This window comes from Atta colombica, unplaced genomic scaffold, assembly GCF_001594045.1.
Source record: "Atta colombica isolate Treedump-2 unplaced genomic scaffold, Acol1.0 scaffold51, whole genome shotgun sequence".
NCBI lineage: Eukaryota > Metazoa > Arthropoda > Insecta > Hymenoptera > Formicidae > Atta > Atta colombica.
This window is the reverse complement of record NW_017259541.1, coordinates 1,712,136-1,731,643: the sequence shown is the minus strand read 5'-3', so window position 1 is coordinate 1,731,643 and position 19,508 is coordinate 1,712,136. Positions and strand designations below refer to the sequence as shown.

The window sequence follows — 19,508 nt, the reverse complement described above, 5'->3', positions numbered from 1 at the left end:
ATTTATATATATTTATACATATTCATGTATGAAAAACATTTTACTGGGTGTAATGTGACATTATAAATTTAACAATGCATGCATAATAAATTATATAATAAAAAGGTATCCATTAAGTTTATCCCAATTTGTTATTACTTATCCAATTTAAGGCAATGGATGTATGGAATATTATACATACAATATGTCCACATATTTTTAATAAATTGATGCATATGCATCTATAGATATATAGTAATTAATAAAATTGTCACACATCCGTTACCCCAATAAAAACATTAATTTATCACTCACCAATCCGATGCGCAACAGCGGAGTTATATCAGCAACGTTGCTACGATGATTCTATAACAAAAAGAATAGGAAATCCAAATTAAAACAGAGTAAAAAAAATCAACCAATATTTCAAAAATTATTTAATAAATGCAAAGTTCTCTTAAAAATAAAATCATATAATATTTAAAATATATAATTTTTATAAGCATTGAATTTTTTATAATTCACTATTCAGTTATATTTAAAAAAAATAATTATACATTTTCTTAAAAATAAATGTTTATAAAGTTTCAAAATAAATTTAAAATAATCTTTTTATTCTAATTATCATTTTTAAATTATATTAAAATGAAACTACTGAAAAATAAATTTAAAAGGAGGACACAAATGTTACATAAGTAAAAAATAATATTTACCGCAAGGTTGCTCCGCCGATGCCCGATGCCTCTCCCAGATCTCCTCCTCCTCTCAGAATCGGGTTGACATCCTCTCGCACAGGACACTCGCGTAAAACACTCGCGAATAATACACTATAATCGCGCGTGGACTATAACTTGAGAGTCCGACTTAACTTAAACGGCACTCCCGATGCAAACGCGCGACGCGACGAACCGGCTGCGGTTCGTACATTTTCAAATAAATCGGCGACGAGGGTACGTTAACTCCCCCATTGGATTTTTATATGAAGAGAACAACTTTTACTCAATAAAAATTTATCTAGATCAAGTATCATTCAGATCTGAAAATTTTTAGATTTGAGAAAAACCGTTCTTTTCGTATAAATGTTCTCTGGATACTGAGCTCTCCCATCACGCCAAAGTTGTATCCGTGAGAGGGAAAATAATCTGAAAAATGTAATGTAGCTATTATATAGATAAAAGAGTTGAATCTTTTATTTATAGATGATGTAAGATAGAGTCAATGAAATGGGCTATTTAATAAAAAAAGAGAAATGTTTCTTTTATTACTCGATAATAATAGTAATACTTTCAAAAAGTTACGTTTAATTTTTAAACGGATCGTGTAACGAAAGGTGCACAAAAACAAATAATTAAATTATTAAACTATATTAATTCTGAAAGCAGGAATTGTGTTTGCATGAGAGTATTATTCATATTAATGTTGCTTTTTTATGACTCGTGTGAAATCTGTACCGTTCGTACAGACAAAGTAGTCGTGTCGCGTGCCGCTCTTCTTCACATTTCTTTTTGAAACATCTAATAATCGCAAAAAATGCTGGATATATAATACGAAATGTTGAATATTCACGTAATACGATTACTAGAATGATTAATTATTCATAAAGTACAACGTTTCGTATTATATTTGGCATTATTCGCAATAAGATTTTAAAAAGTAATATGAAAGAGCCGCATGCGACACGGCTACCTGCTTCTACGAATTTCGATAAAGGAATGACGCCGTAACTACGCGCGTAAACATGACGCGCCACTCCGTGCCACCCCGTGCCACCTCGTACCAGCCACGCCCCAAGGTCGCACGCCAACCGTCTAATTTTTGAAATAATAACGAATGTTACGAATAAATAAAACGATATATTCTTTACATTTTTAATGTTCTTCGGTTAATAAAACATTATTTTTTAATGTTCTTCGGTTAATAAAACATTATTTCTAGTTTTAGCGGCGCGAGTTTAATATGATATCATAATTATATTGCGATACACCGAGGAACATATTCGACGTTTATAATTTTAAATATTTCGTATCAATTATAATGTGCTGACAAAAGGCAAGAAGTAAAAAGAGATTCTTATTAGCGTGGTTTTTCTTATATAATTGTTCACGTAAAATGCTTTTGATAATATTATATCTCAATTTTGATTGCTCTTTTTTGTGATGTACAATTAAATAAAGATTAATATGTCATACATCCTTTAAATGAAGATTAAATGCAAAAATTTATTATAAATTAAATTTATTAAATTATAAAACAATTTCGACTAAATAAAATAATATGTATAAATAGCATGCATCTAACAATAAGAATCTCATTTTTATTGTTAGATACCGTACATCGGAGAACACACGAAATATTTGAAATATTCATGAGCTGTAAATATGTAAATGAGTAATGAATCTGAAGAAATAAAGGATAAAACGTGCAATACAACCTATTAATCCTTAGTATATTCTTTAGTTTTAGGCAACCTTATGTAATTCGCGTTCGTAGATATCTAATTGCCATTAATTAATGCGACACCCGGAGCGACTCGTAAACACGTCCATCTCCCTCCGAGATCGCCGAGCGAATGCCGAAGTGATGACGCAGTCAACCACTACGTCGCGCGGTACGCTCCCCCACCCCTCGCTGTTCGCCGTTCGTTCGAATACCAACCGTCATTTATAAAAAATATTCACAGTTTATTCATTTTATTTGTACATTCGCGTTTTGTGGTGTCTCTGGCACAATCCTATATTACTTGTACGGTTCTTTTAAACATAATTAGTAATTATTCACGTGGAATATTTTTGATATTCCAACATTATGCCTCAATTTTCATTGTTCTTTTGAATAATTCATACTTAAATAAAGATTGACAAAGTATTCTATACATATATTCTATACATATATATATATGTTCTTTATATATAGATATGCAAATTTTCTTAATATCATGAAACAATTTGTGCTAAATACAGCTTTGGCTAAAAGTACTAAATATCTTGTTAATCATTATTTAATTTTTCAGTTAATAAATTAAGACTCTACTCTTACTGCAAATTATTGTGTGTTATCAAAATTCTTTAACTTACTTATACATAATGCCCATCATGGCTCATCGGTAAAATAACTGTTACGAATTATTTAAAAAATATATATAAAATAAGTTCCAGAAACTTATTTAAAATTGGTAAAAAACTGATACAACTTTTTAAAATAAAAAATATTAAATAGTTTCCGGACTTAAAATATTAAATAAAAAATAAGTCAGAAGTGTAGTTATTTAAAATAATGAATTCTAAATAATTCTTTTATTTTTAGAATAATACGTGAATTGACAGAATTCAGTAATTAAAAAATAACAAGAAGAAACCAAGGCGTTAATCTTTTATTAAAAATAATATTTGTTCCCGGGTTTTATTACAAACTATAATAATCACTTATTATTATGACACAATTAAACTGAGATATTTGTGAGCTGTGTATGTGCGTAACTTAAGAAATAAAGAAAAAAGCCGAGAACATTAAAAATGTAAAGAATATATTATTTTACTTCTTCGTAATATGCGTCGTATTTCGACAGTTAAACGGTTGGCGCGCGGCCTTGAAGTGGGGATGGCACGGAGTGGCGCGTCATGTTTACGCTTAGTTACTGCGCAGTTGTTCCCTTACCGACATTCGTATAAGCAGGTAGTCGTGTCGCGTGTGGCTCTTTTTTCACGTTACTTTTTGAAATCTTTATCGCGAAGAATACTCAGCGAACGAGAATAGATTGAAATTAATTCAGAAATATTGATTCGCGAATGTTAAAATGAATGCTTTTCAATCCTGAATACATTTTTATTCATTTATAGGAATTGCATGGAGCATATCTTTATGCTTTTCAATCTAAAAGTAATATTAGCTTTTTCTATGCGTTGTGAAATTCAATATTGTTCAATTCAAAATTTTGAATGGGAAATGCAGTTTTTCAAGCCAATTGAATTTAATTGAATCCGATTAAATCCAAAAAAAAGTATTCGCTATTTAAAATATGCATTCGGATAGAAAAAAATTTCAATCCATTTATACGAAGCGTTGTATTTTATGAATAAAGTACAATTGGAAATTTGCATGAAAAATATAACTTCGTAATTTAGTAAGGTATTATAAGAAAAATATTATATAAGACAAAATTTACAAAATTTACTTATTTGTTTGAATTTTCAATTTCTTTTATTAAAATTCAACAACTTTTATTTATATATATATCTAGCAAACGAGAATGGATTAAAATGGATTGAAATTTTTTTTTATCCGAATACGTGTTTTAAATAGGGAATACTTGTTTTTTAATTTAATTGGATCTAATTGCGTTCAATTAGGTTCAATTGGATGCAATTGGATTGAAAAACTGCATTTCCTATTTAAAATTTTGAATTAAACAATGTGTGTTGTGCACAGAAAAAGCTAATATTATTTTTTAAAGATTAAAAGACATAAAGATATTCTCCATTCTGCAATTCCTATAAATGAATAAAAATGCATTCAGGATTGAAAAGCATTCATTTTAACATTCGTGAATCAATTTCTGAAAATTTGAATTTATTTCAATTTATTTCAATCCATTCTCGTTTGCTAATATAAATTTGCGGAGGATCTTTAATATAATATCTCGTCGTGTCCGGAGATCTAGTACAGAGACGAACCACATCTACTTTCGACGATACGATTTTATCGATAGTGTCAGGAAATATATGTACTCACGTAGTTGATGAAAATGGATGTACTGGAGGTACATCAAGTGTATATGCAATTTCGATAAGGAAAAAGGTCGACACCTGAGACCTCTCTCAGGTTTCTCTCTGGCGTAACTAAAACATGTAGGCAGGTAAGAATAGGTAAGAACATCATGTGATCCACGTGATATATTTTGACTTAAATTAAATTCCTTGAATTAGAAGTAGAAAGTTCGAGAAGAAGTTAAAAAAAAGAAATCTATTAAAAACTCGAATCTATCAAAAATTCGAAAATTTAAATATGAGATTCGACCAGTTAAATATACTTGGCATCTAAAAACTGGCTTTTTTGTTACATGAAAGAAGTCGACTAAAACGGATATATATACTCTCATGTGTCTCTCAATCTGTTAATAAAGGATTCAAGATGAGGCTGGTAATTATAATTACTTCAATTAAAAGTCATTATAGTTGACAGAGCTACAATTGCTTTTTATTTATAAGTAAGTTTGTAAATATAACCTTAAAATGCGCAAGTTTCTTGATGAGGAAAAATTAGAGATTTACATATATATTTGATATAGAGAAACTAGGATTGTTAGAGGAATAATAATTAACGGAAATTCATCATTATTAAATTGATCAGTATAATTTATGATACATTTCCAATGTATTTGTGCTATTATGAGTTCCAGTTTTAAGTTTGTATTGACATGCAGTTTATGGAACTGAAAAATTTACTAATTTTAATATTACTAAGCACCAAGATTCGCTTTGACAGAAAATAGAATTATTTCTATTATTTAACAAATAATAATCATTATCTAGAAGTTCTGTATTATATATAAAATTAATTTATTAGCTTCGTTGTACTTTGTAGTATAATGAAGAACTATTAGATAAAAATAACAATATCTTTCATATTGATACATTGTTTATAAAAATTAATTAACAATTTGATTTTTTTTTAGTATTGCCTATCCAGTGAGCCAACAAAGCCATGCTTGGTTCTAACTTTCAAAGGAACCACACTGATGTTGGATTGCGGTTTGAATATGCAATCCATTTTGCATTTCATGCCTTTGCCCATGGTACCTAGCAACAAATTTAATTCCTTGCCAACATGGCTGCCGCGCAATGATAATCAACAAGATTGGCAAATTGAAGGAGTTAGTGAGATAGAATTTAATTATTTAATCCTTTTCAATATATTAATTGTTAAATTATTTTAAACAGCAATTGCAAATAATTATTTTTATTTTAAGGAGCTGAAAGAATGTTGCGGTAGAGTCTTTGTAGATTCAGTTCCAGAATTCACTCCCCCTTTGGAGAAAATAATTGATTTCTCAGAGATCGATGCCATTTTGATATCCAACTATACATGTATGCTCGCGTTGCCATTCATAACGGAAGGCACAGGTTTCAAAGGTATAACAAACATATGCAAAATGATATACTTTGATAAAAGTTATGTACAGATATAAGCAAAAGGGCTATTATCTTGGAAACGGTGATAGATGCGGCAAAATATCACAGGATTATTTCAATTTCTCTTTAGAGTTATGAAAAATGTCTTATGCATTGGAGTCGTATGTATCACTGTTATTGAGGAAACTATCTCAACATCTAAATCTGGTTGTAATTTTTTTGGTAAAGAGTGTATGTAGAGTGTTTGGCAACAAGTGGAAAAAAATTTAAAAAGTAATTCTCTAGATAAAATAAGTTAAAAATAAAAAATAACAAAATTGCGAATTTGACTTCATTTTTATGTGCATATATGAACGTTAAAACATTTATAATAAGAAGCGAAATCGAAGTTGCAATTTCATTCTTGATTTTCGTCTTATTTTTATTATCTATAGAATTTTTTAATTTTCTTCCATCTGTTGCCAGATATTCTGTGTATGCATTAATCTATAAACACAATTCGAAGGTATAATATATGCTACCGAACCGACATTGCAAATTGGACGGTTTTTCATGGAGGAATTAGTAGAGTTTATCGAGCGGACTCCTAAAGCAACAATGGCTAAACATTGGAAGGACATGTTACATACGTTGCCATCTCCATTAGCTGAAGTTGTTAAACCAAAATCTTGGAAACATATTTATTCCATGTCGGCTGTGAATTCGGCGCTATCAAACATTCAAATGGTTGGATATGATCAAAAGCTAGTAAGTTTAAGACACACGCAAATTAACATATTAAGATAACATATAAGATTCATAAAAAACGACCCAATCACATTCGAATTACTTGCAGGATATATACGGTGCTTTAACAGTGACACCAATCAGTTCGGGGTTCTGTTTAGGTAGTAGTAATTGGTTGATTTCTAGCGATCACGAAAAAGTTGCTTTTGTCAGTGGTTCATCTACACTGACTACTCATCCAAAGCCCATGGATCAAGTCACGTTGAAGCACGCAAATCTGTTGATTTTGACAGGTTTAACGCAAACGCCAACTGCTAATCCAGACACAATGCTTGGGGAATTGTGCATGACTGTTGGTAATAATCTCAATATCTGATAATATCTCAATATTGCGATATACCCAGCAAAAAGATAATCTCTTGATTAAAATTATATTCCTTAGGAGAATTAAACAAATAATAAAATCAATTTATTTTTCTTACGAGATTTTTTTCTGACAAAATTGTTTTCTTTATTAAGTGCATTATTATTCGGATTTTTATCCTGGTTATTTTTTGAACAAAAATATAATTTAAGTAATGATTTTATCTTACCATATAAAAATGTTGCAGCTGTGACTCTTAGAGCTGGTGGATGTGTCTTGATACCCTGTTATCCCTCCGGCGTCGTGTATGACTTATTCGAGTGTCTGAGCACTCATCTAGACAAGTCGGGCTTCACGCAAGTGCCTCTATTCTTCATCTCACCTGTGGCGGAGACATCCTTGGCTTATTCAAATATTCTTGCTGAATGGTATAATCAATGAAGTGATTCTAAAATATTTCTGATGTATTGCATTCTATTATTTTTTAATTTTGCATTTTACTATCATTTTTTACTTTTAGGCTATCAACAAATAAACAAAACAAAGTTTATCTTCCAGAGGAACCGTTTCCACATGCTTTCCTCGTGAAGAATGCTCGATTGAAGCATTATACATCTACATACGCTGAAGGATTCAGCAGTGATTACCGACAGCCTTGTGTCGTCTTTTGCGGCCATCCCAGTCTTCGATTTGGCGATGCCGTGCACTTCGTGCAGTTATGGGGCGGCAATCCTTTGCATACCGTAATTTTTACCGGTAAGGTTACATAATTCAAAAAATAATGTAATAAGTTTGCGTTTGCAATTCTACATAAAAATTCTAGAAATAGGATAAATTATTCAATCAACATTGGCTCCATCATCCGGTGATTGAGTCTTTTCTAAAAATTCACTCTTTATCAATATTTGCAAATAAGTATTTTACGTAATGTGGTTGTCACATATACATTTTTTAATAAAAGGACCAAGGAAATTTCTGTAGGGTCTCTTGCTCTTACTTCATGCAAGTTATGAATTTAAAAATCCATATGTGGGATGTAGAATCTAGCACTCGAAATTAGATAAATATTAAATATCAAACAAATATACGTAGGACAAATATATAGTTAACATTAAATATCTCTAATATCTCTTTCTAATATTGCAATAGTTAATACAAGCTACGTATTTTTCTTAGTACTTTTTGTATATCCATATATAGTATACGATTGTTTTATTAATATTTTCTTTATAACACATTATTTATATTTATATAATTTTCTTACAGAACCTGATTTTCCATATTTGGAAGCCCTCGCACCTTTTCAACCATTGTCTATGAAAGCAGTGCACTGTCCTATCGATACTTCTCTGAACTTTACTCAGGCTAATAAACTCATTCGAGACTTGAAGCCAGAGCACTTAGTAATTCCGGAGGTTTACACACAGCCTCCCGGAATGGCACCGCATAGAACGGATCTTGTCATCGAATCCATTGGGGTAGATATACGTTTTTTTATTTAATGAAAAATTTCTCTTCTTTTTATACAATTTATGTTTACAATTCTCTGTTTTGTATTCTTTCTTTACTATATTTATAAAATATGTATATGTATTAAAAAAAAAAGTATATAAAATAACTTGCATAATTACTTTGTTCAAGGAAAAACCCTTGATTACTTTCAAACGCGGAGAGGTGATAAAATTGCCATTAAAGCGGAAGAAGGGCCGTGTGTTTATTGAGCCGGAATTAGCTAGCAATATTGTACCGAGTGAAGTGCGGCCTGGCTTGAGTCTCGCATCTGTTACCGGCGAACTTGATGTCAAGGACAACGTGTATACTATAAAAGTAATTACTAATATGTATAAAGATAAATATGAATTTCACGGTCAAGATAAATATTACGACAAGCTTTTTTGTAGAAGATATTTTCAATTAAAGAGATTTACTGGGAGAAAAAAAGTGCAATATATTTAATGTTATATATAATTTCGTTTCTAAATCTGTAACATTTCTAGAATGTAGAGGATAAACTGACTGGAAAGAGGAAAATGTCATTGGGTTCGCCTGCGCCAATCATGGAGGAAGTGCTGAAGGAGAGAAAGCATGAGTATGGCAATCTGGATCCACAAGAATTGCTGCAAAAGCTTAATCAGGAAGGCTTTCATGGAGCCAAATTACAGCATAGTCCCACCTCTACGAGTATTCATTTGGTAGGATTTGATATCTCATTGACTTTTTCAATATAAATGTAGAAAATAATCTTTTCGATAATTATATAAACACAATCGATATAATTAAGAGAATTAATGTCTACTTGCAGCAAGACGAGGACACTTTGATTCAGATCGGAGATAATTCTACGCACATTTTCTGCAACGGCGATCAAAAGATCCGTAAACGTCTTAGGAGTATAATAATGCAGTGTCTGAAAAGATTTTGAGGTACGATATACATTTATAGTATTCTGATATTCTGTGAGACAATGTTTTATACTATTATATCGTATTGTATATACATTTATATATAATTTATTGTTTCAAAACGTGTATATTTATTTGTTTCATCATTCATTTTTATTCTATCTATGACATTAACTTAGGAATTATTTCTAAATTGACTGTACTAGAAAAGATTTTTATTATCTAATTATGTCAAATAAGGGGCAGTTTAAGTACTTTCAAACACAATACTTTTAACAAACATTGCTTAATTTAAAAACATATATTTGGCAATAATATAATAATGCTTTTCTATATATTTAATAACACAAGTCAAATTTCAGTTTCTATTATTGCTAGATTATTGCTAATAAGTGATTGAAATTTGTTAAATTTGCATTTGAATATCATTAATCAATCAATCATTTTTATTGTAGATAATACATATTAAGATCTGTATATATAAGTACAAACAATGTGATATAAATATATGGCGATTAGCAAATTAAATGTAAATAATGAAAGAAAAATTGGAATCACAATCCTTTACAATAATAGTATAATGAGTATACAATATTATTTTAACGATTTACATCCTAGAATGACTAATTTCTGCTGCATTCTGAACGAACAAGAAACCTCTATCATTTCATTATGCACGTGTTATATATTTTTTGATTTGCATGTTGTATACAAATGACAGCAAAATTATCAAGATTCTAAGATTCTTTTCGTTTACAAGATAGAATAAAGTTTACAAGATAGAATAAAAATAAATATACTGAAGCGATACAAAAATTTCAATAAACCTCAATGTTATAAATAAGTTTTTTTCAATTTTACGTCTAGAAAACATTAGGGACTTTCATTTGTTTGATGTATTAATTCTAGAGATGGTAACAATGAGTAAAGTTTATTCTACTTATTGATCTTAAAATATGTTGGTCTTAAAATAGTTTATATAAACATTTTGATTGAAACTATTCCGTTATGTATATTCTTACTTCAAACTCTAAAAGAAGAAAAAATATTATAAGCAATTCTATAATGCATGAATAAGTTTTACTCATCGCTAACAATAGTGACAAACTAAAAAATAAAGGTATTTATCTAGGATTATTAAGCGTACTTCGCGCGACCCATTTTTTCAACACGTTGATCTTATTTCTTACCTCGTCCATGATTGTATTGTTATACTCGTCGACGACGTTGTCATGTGCGTCAATAGTGGAGCAGCTGTCTTTTGACGCGACATGGATGTCGATCTTTCTCTTGGTTGCATTCAGAGTGCAGCAACTTATTACCTAGTTAGCTGTGGCGATACCGATCGCGACTCCCGCCACATACGAGACTAGAAAGAAATGGAATTCCGTTGGCTGGAAGCTATCGTCGCCGCCGGTCAACATGTGGTACCAGCGCCGTGTATAGGTCTTCCCTTGTTTCAGCAATCGCTCGGCTTTATCCAGCTTTTTATCGACGAATCTCTCGGCCTGGAATGCAATAATGTTCATCAGTGACTCGGTGTTACATCGAAGCGGAATTGGTAAAATCTGCACACCATAATTAATTTTATTAAATATTTTTATTGGGGATTATACAAAAAGTATAATATTGACAAAAATTAATATTGATATTAATTGTTATTGATTGATATTGCCGTATTAAATTTTAATATTGAATTAATATCATTCAATATGGATACTGTAAACGCAACAGTAATATGTATGATGACAACATACTAAATGTTCGTTCACATTTTCGCACAAAACTTCAAAGTTATTGTTCTTTACTTCACCAAGATAGACCGATAATGAAACCGCCAAGAAAACTCGTGGCAATGTACGAACTCTTCCTCCACAGTATCCCTACCTGCAAACAACAGTAGCAACATTACATTTAAAAAATTTGTAAACTAAAAAATTATAAACAAGCAAAAATATTTCCTACAATGAGAAATGATTAAACGCAAGCAATTTGTTAAGTTATAGTTGAAAACAAAGTTACAGATTCGAAATAATTTCTGTTGGAAGATAATCATATTTTAAAAAATATTATATTGTTTCTAGGAAGAAGTTAAAAAATAGAAAACTTTCAATTTTTAACTCAGAGAAATTACAAAATCTTTATGCAGCAACCTGACATTTGTCTCACCTTATCCATGAAATTTGGTCCTTCGCCGGTAATCTTTTCTTCCACCTTATCTGTTATTTTCTCGGCTTTACTCATAATCTTGTCCCAATTAATTTTTATGTAACCCTGATGTGCAGCTATTTGCAGCATGATGATTCCACCACCAACTGCACAGGCTGCCATCTTCCCAATCTTCATGGTGACGAATCCAGTTACCCTAAGTTACAAGGCAGTTAGTATGGAAGGTTTGCCTAATAAGTGTTAAATGCTCAGATATTTGAGAAATAAACAATTATGATAATTAAGACACAAAATGCGTACCATCCTGATGTGGTACCAATGATGATCTGTTTGGTCGCTGAAGATTTGCTCACATCACCCATGATTTTTTCTAAAAAGGATTTGGCTTCCTGTGAGGCATCTATACTACTGTAGGCTTCCTTGTTCGCGTCTTCTTTATTCTTTTTGGGTATTGGCATCTTGGTCCTGAAAAAAAAGAAGCATGTGAAAATACAACAAAGAATTAATATCTTAAAAGATTAGAATTCATGTAACATTGCTCAGTGATCTCATAAAGTCAAGTATGACTTTAAAAAAGTTCCTATATATACATAAATTCTATGCTTAAAAAGTTGTACATGTGAGTGAAAGAAGTATCAATGTAGAAAGTTTCACATACCTAACTGATATACAAAAAGATGTTTCAACTATCAACTCTATCTTTAAATTTGGAGTAAAGCAAATAAAAAATAATAAATCCCTGATTAGTCCTAATAATAATTGTTCCATTAACCTTTAAGTGGGTAAATGAGATAGCCACAGTACTCCAAGTATAGTTTTTAAAAAATCTTATTCTGGAAAAGAAAAACAAAAAAGTATTGCCCAGAAGTCTTAAAGTTTATTATTTTTACATTCATTTATCTCATGAAGTCTAATTTACAATGTGCTCTTTGCTTCTGTTGCTCTTTGCTTTTTCCCACATTTTTATCTTGCCTTTTTGCTTCTGTTTCTTCGTCTTCTGTCATTTGAGATAAAAATTGTTGAACTTCAGAAGCGATAAGAAACATACAGTGAAATCATTACTTTCTTGTTGTTTATTGATGTTAAACAAGGACTAAAAATGATTTATTTTGTAGAAAACCTTGCTAGAAAACATCTATGATTTTCGATAAAACGATTGAAGAAGGAAAAAGGTAATAGATAAAAAGCATGAAATGGGAAACGAAGAATACATTATAGATTAGACTTGTAAATGTAAATTTAACCACAACAGCATAATATACTGGTAAAAAGTATAACTGTAGAATTAAAATTTTGTATTCTGAGTACCCTACTTGTTACATATCTTTTCTCTAAATTTATTAGAGTGAAATCTTGTTTTGAACTAAGCTTGAAAACAGTGATTCAATTTTCAATCTTTAAAAGTGAGATTTTTCACTCTGAAAGTTTTAGAATCTTTAACCTACCTACTTAAAGGTTAACAACTATTCAGTAACAAAAGGATCACATGAGAAAACAGACATTGGAAGTTGACGTTATCCTCATTCTGTGGATTTGTGACGCAGTGAAGTAAATGAAAACGTAATTATATCGATGACGAAGTTTCGGAAGGAAATCACAGCGATTGTTCTCAAAAAAGGAAAACGAAAAAGAATGTCGCGGAATATCAAGGAAATTTCAACCGTAAATTCCCAATCGCTGTAACATTCAACGAATTCCGGGGAAAAGCTAAACGATAAAAGACTACCGTTTGAAGAATTTCCTTATTCTCGAGCGGAAGACACTTCTATTCGGCATGAGTATCGAGCGTGTTTTTAGGTGTATGACGAATCGTCTCGCGGACAGAAACGTTTTGCTTAGATTTACAGAACATTTCGATAAAGTATGAAATTTACCTATTCGACAATAAATTTTCGCAGACGGTGACGGATGCGACGACGTCAGTTGAGCAACCCGTCAGATCGAATGTAAATTGACGTAAATACGATACGATAATTTGGAGGGAGCCAGAACGGCTCCCAAGAATCAAGTTTGCTCGTTTTAGATGCACCTTCTACACCTTGTTCGTCTTTGTTCCTCTTTCCTTTTATCTCTTGCTTCAACTTGAAATTTATTTATTGTTTTTTTTTTGTAGTATTTACATTTTTTAATATACAATATATTTAAATCTACTTTTATTTGATCTTTTTTACATTTAAATTCGAATATTTCTATTTTTAGTTACTTTAACTTAATTTATTAATTGAACTGCTGAAACTTTTCTTCTTAATATTTATATCTATTATAACTTAAATACTACTATTATAGTATATATATTATCTATATTTAATCTTTTATATTTAATCTTTTTATATTAATATCTGATATTTTGTTTCTTAGTCACTTTAAATATCAATTAAATTTATCGCAATTTTTGCCTGAAATATCTATTTCTCGATATATGTATATTCATCGTTAATTCTCGACAATCAAATGTCACTTAAAAAAAATAGTTAATATTGAATAGCAGTGAATTTATTTTTTCTCGTATTTTATCGCATTCAAATTTACCGCGCTCGAAACTTCGAAATGACTGCCTTGACTCGGCCGCACTCGGCATCGTTCGGTCATGCTCGGTATTCGTCGGCATTTCGTGAGCCGGGTCGGTCAGACCGGCGCGACTCGCTTCATGCCGCTCGTACGTGATCGCGTGCAGTTCGTGTCGTTGCCGTTGTCGCTGCTGTCGCTGTTGCGCCGCCGCCGCCGCCGCCGCCGCGCCGCCACCACTATCATCTCGCTGATAAACTCTTCGCGATGCGGTGACGGCGCCGTGGGATTGACTCGCGTATAATCGCGCGCGCGCGCGCGACTTCCTCGTCGTAGGTTTCGGAGTCGTCGTCGTGCGTGCGTGATATCCGTCTCGCGCGGGTCGCGGATGTGTGACGCGCGTGTCTTTACCGGGACCGCGACAGAGCGTGTGTAAAATGGCACAGGACACCGACGACATCAACCTCACGCCGCAGGAATTGCAGACGCTGTCGGAGCTGGACAGGTGATTAACTCCACCCGGTTCCACGTACACCTCCGCGGTGTTCCCGGTCTCCCGCGACCGGGATTAATGTCGCTGCTTCCGTTCCGTCCAGATGACGAGTATCACGACTATCACGTCACTGATATATAACCTAGAAAAGCGCATTTGACAGCGCGCTTGTGCGCAACCTACTGACACCGTTTTCGCGTTTCCGTCTGTACCACATTCCGTGGGCTTGTCGCAAAATCTCGCCGCGATAACAATGCGCGCGCGGAGCCGAATGGCCGGCGTCTTGATTATTAAATCGCCGACCCGGTCGCCGATAATAACGATCGACGTAAACACATGCGTTCCGCACGAGTCTCTCGACCGGACGGAATGCGCGCGTAAATGCGATATAATACATCGTGAAACTGAAGGCACTTTCTCTCTTGTGTGCATGCACAGCCGGCAGTTCGGTTTCCTCAAGCTCAACTCCCCGGAGCAGGCGAAGAGGAAGACCCTGGTGGTGCGTGCCATTAAATACCTGGAGCGTATGCTGGTTCAGGCCCAGGCGGAGAGACAGCGCAGGAAAGCTGATAGTACAAAAACGTGCCCGGATGACTCCAAGGAGAATGATGATGAGGATAAGGGAATAAGCATCGATCCCAAGACATATTGCAAGCTGGGACACTTTCATCTACTTTTAGAAGATTATAGCAAAGGTATGACTTCCTTCTTATGGTATATCTTGTCATAAAATTGTCGGGAATATTTTACATTTAAAATTCAGATCAATTTGTGAATCTCATTTTAATCAAATTCTATTTTACAATTGAAGACGCTTTGTCAAGCAAACAAAACTGTTTCCTTTAATTCTTTTTCATTTAGAAGAAATAAGTACTTGTTTTATAAATTAAATTAGTGAGATATTAGAAATATAGATATATTGAGATAGTAAGATTATAGCAAAAATATAGCTCTCCCTTTCTATATTATTTTTTTCTATAAAACAATTGAGAATGTTTTATGTCTGTTGAAAAAGAATTTAGGCTAATTATATATTAGTCATTTAATTCAAATTCTATTTTATAATTGAAGATGTTCTTTCAAGCAAATGAGATTATCTTTTTTATTTATTTTTTATTCTAAATAAATACTTGTATGAATCAAATAATAAAGAATTTAACTGAGTAATTTTAAACTCGAGATATGTATATCATATCGACAGTTGGGAAACCTGTCCAAACAATTGACAGGAGGGATTCCTAGGGCTTCAAATTTCATTGATTTATCATATATTTTCTCTCACTTTTAAACCTTATACCTTGGATAAAACAATTTTCGTTTTATTTATATTAACGAGCAAACCTGCTCTGATGACTATCCTCTTTTTTTTTGATACAGCAATGTCAGCGTATCAGAAATTCTACTCTTTAAAAGGTGACTACTGGAAGGATGCTTCATTTCTATATGGACTGGGTCTCGTTTACTTCCACTTCAATGCCTTTCAATGGTGAGTGTGAAATAATTTTCTTTTTTTTAATATGTGCCCTACAAAGGAACGATGAATTCTATAACAAGAGTATCAATATTCAATGTGTGAGTGTATCTTGTGAGCCTAATTTTATATTAGGTAATTAAGTAAGATAAAATAAATTAATTGTGAATTAATTAATTGAAATTGAATAAAGAAATTTAATGAATAAAATAAATTATAACAAATTTCAATAAATTTAATATTTATGATTAATAAAACTGATGAATTCTATTAAACTGCATTCACTCCATTAAATAAACTTGATATTTTTTAAATTAAAATTTATTAGAGAATATTAAAGTTATTAAATTCCAAACCTGAAGCAGAATATTAATAAAATTGCATTAAAATATATAAAGATACAATCTCTTGGCTGTTTATTCTTAAATTTTGCAAAAAAATATTTTAAATTTCTTATTAATGTTTTTTAAATAAATTCACTGACGAAGAATTTATATTTTATATTTATTGGTTTTTTTTGTTAACATTACTAAGATAAGTTGCAGAAGATTCTACGCTCTCATTTTATTTAAAATGGAAAGTGATAGCTAAAACGAGCATTCATATAAGCTACGGGGATGTAAAACGCTAAATTGCTTTTACTTCTCGCGCGTAATGTAAACGTAGAGCAGAATCCCATGGTTCAGTCGGCTAGGTCCTAGGCAAGCTACGTAAGGGCGAAGGGCTCAACCGACGAACGGCAAACATGGCCGACATAAAAAAAATTCCGCAATCTCTCTCGCGAGAGTTGCTCGCCTTGAGAAGGGGGCGTCGGCCCTTGCACGACGTACACACACGCAGAGTTCATCGTTCCCGTGTAGCCTCTCTCTCCGTGCATCCTCTGTTTATTTTTTAATTTTGTATCGCACACGTGACACCATCGCTCGCCGATAAACGGCAAGCTGCCCTTCCGGGCGCCGGTGTGAATCCGAGAGTCGATAAAGTCGCAAGCATTTCGGTTCTCTTGATTGACCAAAATTCTACCAAAGTTTTTAATTTTTATTCTTTATCTTTTTTGAAGTCTTAGAAAAAGATGAAGAGTTAGTTAAACTGAGATTTAATTGCATTGGTAGAAACAGGCATGAGAGAGTTTCACTTTATTTTGTCTTATAAACAGTTTAATGATAAATTTTTAACTGTAACAGAATCAACAAGTAGATCTCATACATACATATGTATAAAATAATAATATGAAAAGATTAATGCTTATAAGGACATCTAACAGTGGCTGTTTCTTACTTTTATTATATCAAAATATAAATACATAAATACGATAGAGAACGTCAATGATCGGTCAAAGTTTAAATAAGTTTGTGATGAAGTTTCGAATAATACAATATATATTCTTTGTTAAATCAATTTATCGCATATATAACTGCCTAGCAAACGAAAATGGATTGAAATGGATTGGAAATTTTCAATCCATCCGAATCTGTATTTTAAATCCATAAAAATGGAATGGATTCGATATAAAAAAATTTTTATACATGTAAAAATTTAAATAAATTAAAGTAGTAATTACATGAAATTCTATAGTTATTATTTTAAAACTTGTAATACAAAAAATATACTAGCTGTATAATAAAGGGAATATTAATATAAAATATACATAAAAGCGATTGATTTATTAACTAAAAATAAGGAATTTATATATGTAACATTTAATGTACATATTTACGTAGTTTTTTAGTTGTTTCTTTTAACTATTAAATGAAGTAAGAATTAATACATTTTTACGGTGCAACTGTTTTTTAACTCAGTTGAATTAAAACGAAAAACTTATTTATAATTCTGAATAAAGCAGCATTCATGATGCATTTTTAAATGAAACAATGGATTTTCTACTCACAATTTTGAATTGTATAACATTCATGGCTCATTTTAAAAGAAAAACTTTTTTTTTATTCAATTGGCTTAAAACACTGCATTTCCTATTCAGAATTTTGAATTGAGCAGTACTCATAATAGCATAGAAATGGCTAATATTATTTTTAGATTTAACTAGATTGAACAACTTCATTTCCTATTCGGAATTTTGAATTAAGTAGTGAATTAAATAGTATTCATGATACACAGAAATGACCGATATTATTTTTAGATTCACTTGATTGCAAAACTGCATTTCCTATTCACAATTTTGAATTGAGAAGTATTCACAATGCACACAAAATACTATAATATTATTTTTTGAAAGATTGAAAAGTATAGAAATATATTCTATGCCATTCTTATAAATGAATAAAAATGCATTCAAGATTCAAAAGGAATAGACATTTTTTTCATGCAATTTTTGTAAATGAATAAAAATGCATTCAGGATTGAAAAGGATTCATTTTAACATTTATGAATCCGTATTTCTGAAAATTTAAATCCATTTTAATCCATTTCATTCCATTCTCGTTTGCTGGGAGGCGCTGAAACCTTTGGATTTTCAACACAATCTGCTAATAATTATTTCTGCCTGAATTAAATTAGAAAAACTGTAAAGAACTTATATTGCGAAAAATATTATTTTAGTTAGAGTTCGAACATGAGATCTTAATATAGGGATGTTCGAATGTTTCGGCGCGCAATCATATCTTGAATAAATTGATTTAACAGAGAATGTATATTGTATTATTCGAAACATTAAGTTTTGACTATTTATTCATTGGTGTTCTCTATCCTATTTATAGAGTTGTCACAGATCTGGAAAACCGGGAAAAGTCAGAAAATGTAAAAAAGTCTGGAATTTTCTGAAACTGTTCCAGATAATTATTATAATTTAATATTACATCTGACGTATATAGTGAAATACATTCAAAACTTGCTTTACACTTTAAATGATTTTAATAAAATAATTAAAATTTATATTTTATAAATGAATAACAATAATCAAAATTAATTGAATTAAAGACTCTTCATGCTAAATACAATTACAATAATTAATCCAGTACAAATTAATGGCTATATGGAGTCAAATATTGTTTTCAGTGCGTCAATTATGAACAAATTTTTGTAATTTGTATTTATATCTTATTCAATATTTTTATTTGATCGCCCTTTTTCGTAACTGCATTCTTTTTTCCAATACTAACTTATTTTTTATTGGCTCGAATTTGCACCCAAAATTTTAATATGTTACTAAGCCTTTTTTTGCGTTATTTTTAATAATATAGGCTAGATTTCCTACAACTCTTTATAAATGTGTTAAAATTTACATATTTTACATTGGAAAGTTTTCCTCTCTCAT

At 31.3% G+C, this 19,508-nt stretch overlaps 3 protein-coding genes across 8 annotated transcripts in view; 2 read left to right on the top strand and 1 right to left on the bottom strand.

Annotated features, from left to right (window-relative positions):
• Positions 1 to 4,749: 4,749 nt before the first annotated feature.
• On the top strand, positions 4,750 to 9,619 carry LOC108691745 (integrator complex subunit 9). Its single transcript, XM_018199623.1, has 12 exons — positions 4,750 to 4,841; positions 5,043 to 5,115; positions 5,651 to 5,848; positions 5,945 to 6,107; positions 6,613 to 6,854; positions 6,943 to 7,189; positions 7,445 to 7,625; positions 7,718 to 7,953; positions 8,464 to 8,675; positions 8,839 to 9,024; positions 9,195 to 9,389; positions 9,500 to 9,619. Exons 2-12 carry the CDS (start codon positions 5,107 to 5,109, stop codon positions 9,617 to 9,619), a joined length of 1,989 nt encoding a protein of 662 aa, XP_018055112.1. The 5' UTR covers positions 4,750 to 4,841; positions 5,043 to 5,106.
• LOC108691746 (FUN14 domain-containing protein 1) lies at positions 9,586 to 14,891 on the bottom strand. 6 transcript variants are annotated; one of them, XM_018199624.1, is made up of 5 exons: positions 13,495 to 13,551; positions 12,069 to 12,233; positions 11,769 to 11,964; positions 10,790 to 11,107; positions 9,586 to 9,604 (listed from the first exon to the last, which is right to left on the bottom strand). In XM_018199624.1, the coding sequence occupies exons 1-4, from the start codon at positions 13,542 to 13,544 to the stop codon at positions 10,922 to 10,924; spliced, it is 597 nt and encodes a 198-aa protein (XP_018055113.1). In that variant the 5' UTR covers positions 13,545 to 13,551; the 3' UTR covers positions 9,586 to 9,604; positions 10,790 to 10,921. The 6 variants fall into 6 exon arrangements, with proteins under 6 accessions (XP_018055113.1, XP_018055115.1, XP_018055118.1 ...); XM_018199626.1 differs by lacking the exons at positions 9,586 to 9,604; positions 13,495 to 13,551 and adding an exon at positions 14,738 to 14,891 and having other exon boundaries at positions 10,023 to 11,107; XM_018199629.1 differs by lacking the exons at positions 9,586 to 9,604; positions 13,495 to 13,551 and adding an exon at positions 13,643 to 13,792 and having other exon boundaries at positions 10,023 to 11,107.
• LOC108691744 (histone demethylase UTY-like) overlaps positions 14,507 to 19,508 on the top strand; it is a 91,947-nt gene continuing 86,945 nt past the window's right edge. Inside the window, exons 1-3 of the mRNA XM_018199621.1 lie at positions 14,507 to 14,778; positions 15,205 to 15,461; positions 16,144 to 16,252. Of these exons, the coding sequence (XP_018055110.1) occupies positions 14,711 to 14,778; positions 15,205 to 15,461; positions 16,144 to 16,252 (434 nt within the window). The 5' untranslated portion in view covers positions 14,507 to 14,710. The remainder of the gene's footprint in view (positions 14,779 to 15,204; positions 15,462 to 16,143; positions 16,253 to 19,508) is intronic.

Bases quoted from the DNA above. Each gene is read 5' to 3' on its own strand.
- LOC108691745 (XM_018199623.1), top strand. The intron at 6,855-6,942 runs GTAAGTTTAAGA...AATTACTTGCAG, and splicing joins TTGGATATGATCAAAAGCTA to GATATATACGGTGCTTTAAC. The intron at 7,190-7,444 runs GTAATAATCTCA...AAAATGTTGCAG, and splicing joins GGAATTGTGCATGACTGTTG to CTGTGACTCTTAGAGCTGGT.
- LOC108691746 (XM_018199630.1), bottom strand. From the start codon at position 13,544: ATGCCGAATAGAAGTGTCTTCCGCTCGAGAATAAGGAAATTCTTCAAA. The intron at 11,965-12,068 runs GTACGCATTTTG...CTTGTAACTTAG, and splicing joins ATTGGTACCACATCAGGATG to GGTAACTGGATTCGTCACCA. The intron at 11,108-11,768 runs GTGAGACAAATG...ATTGCATTCCAG, and splicing joins GACCAAATTTCATGGATAAG to GCCGAGAGATTCGTCGATAA.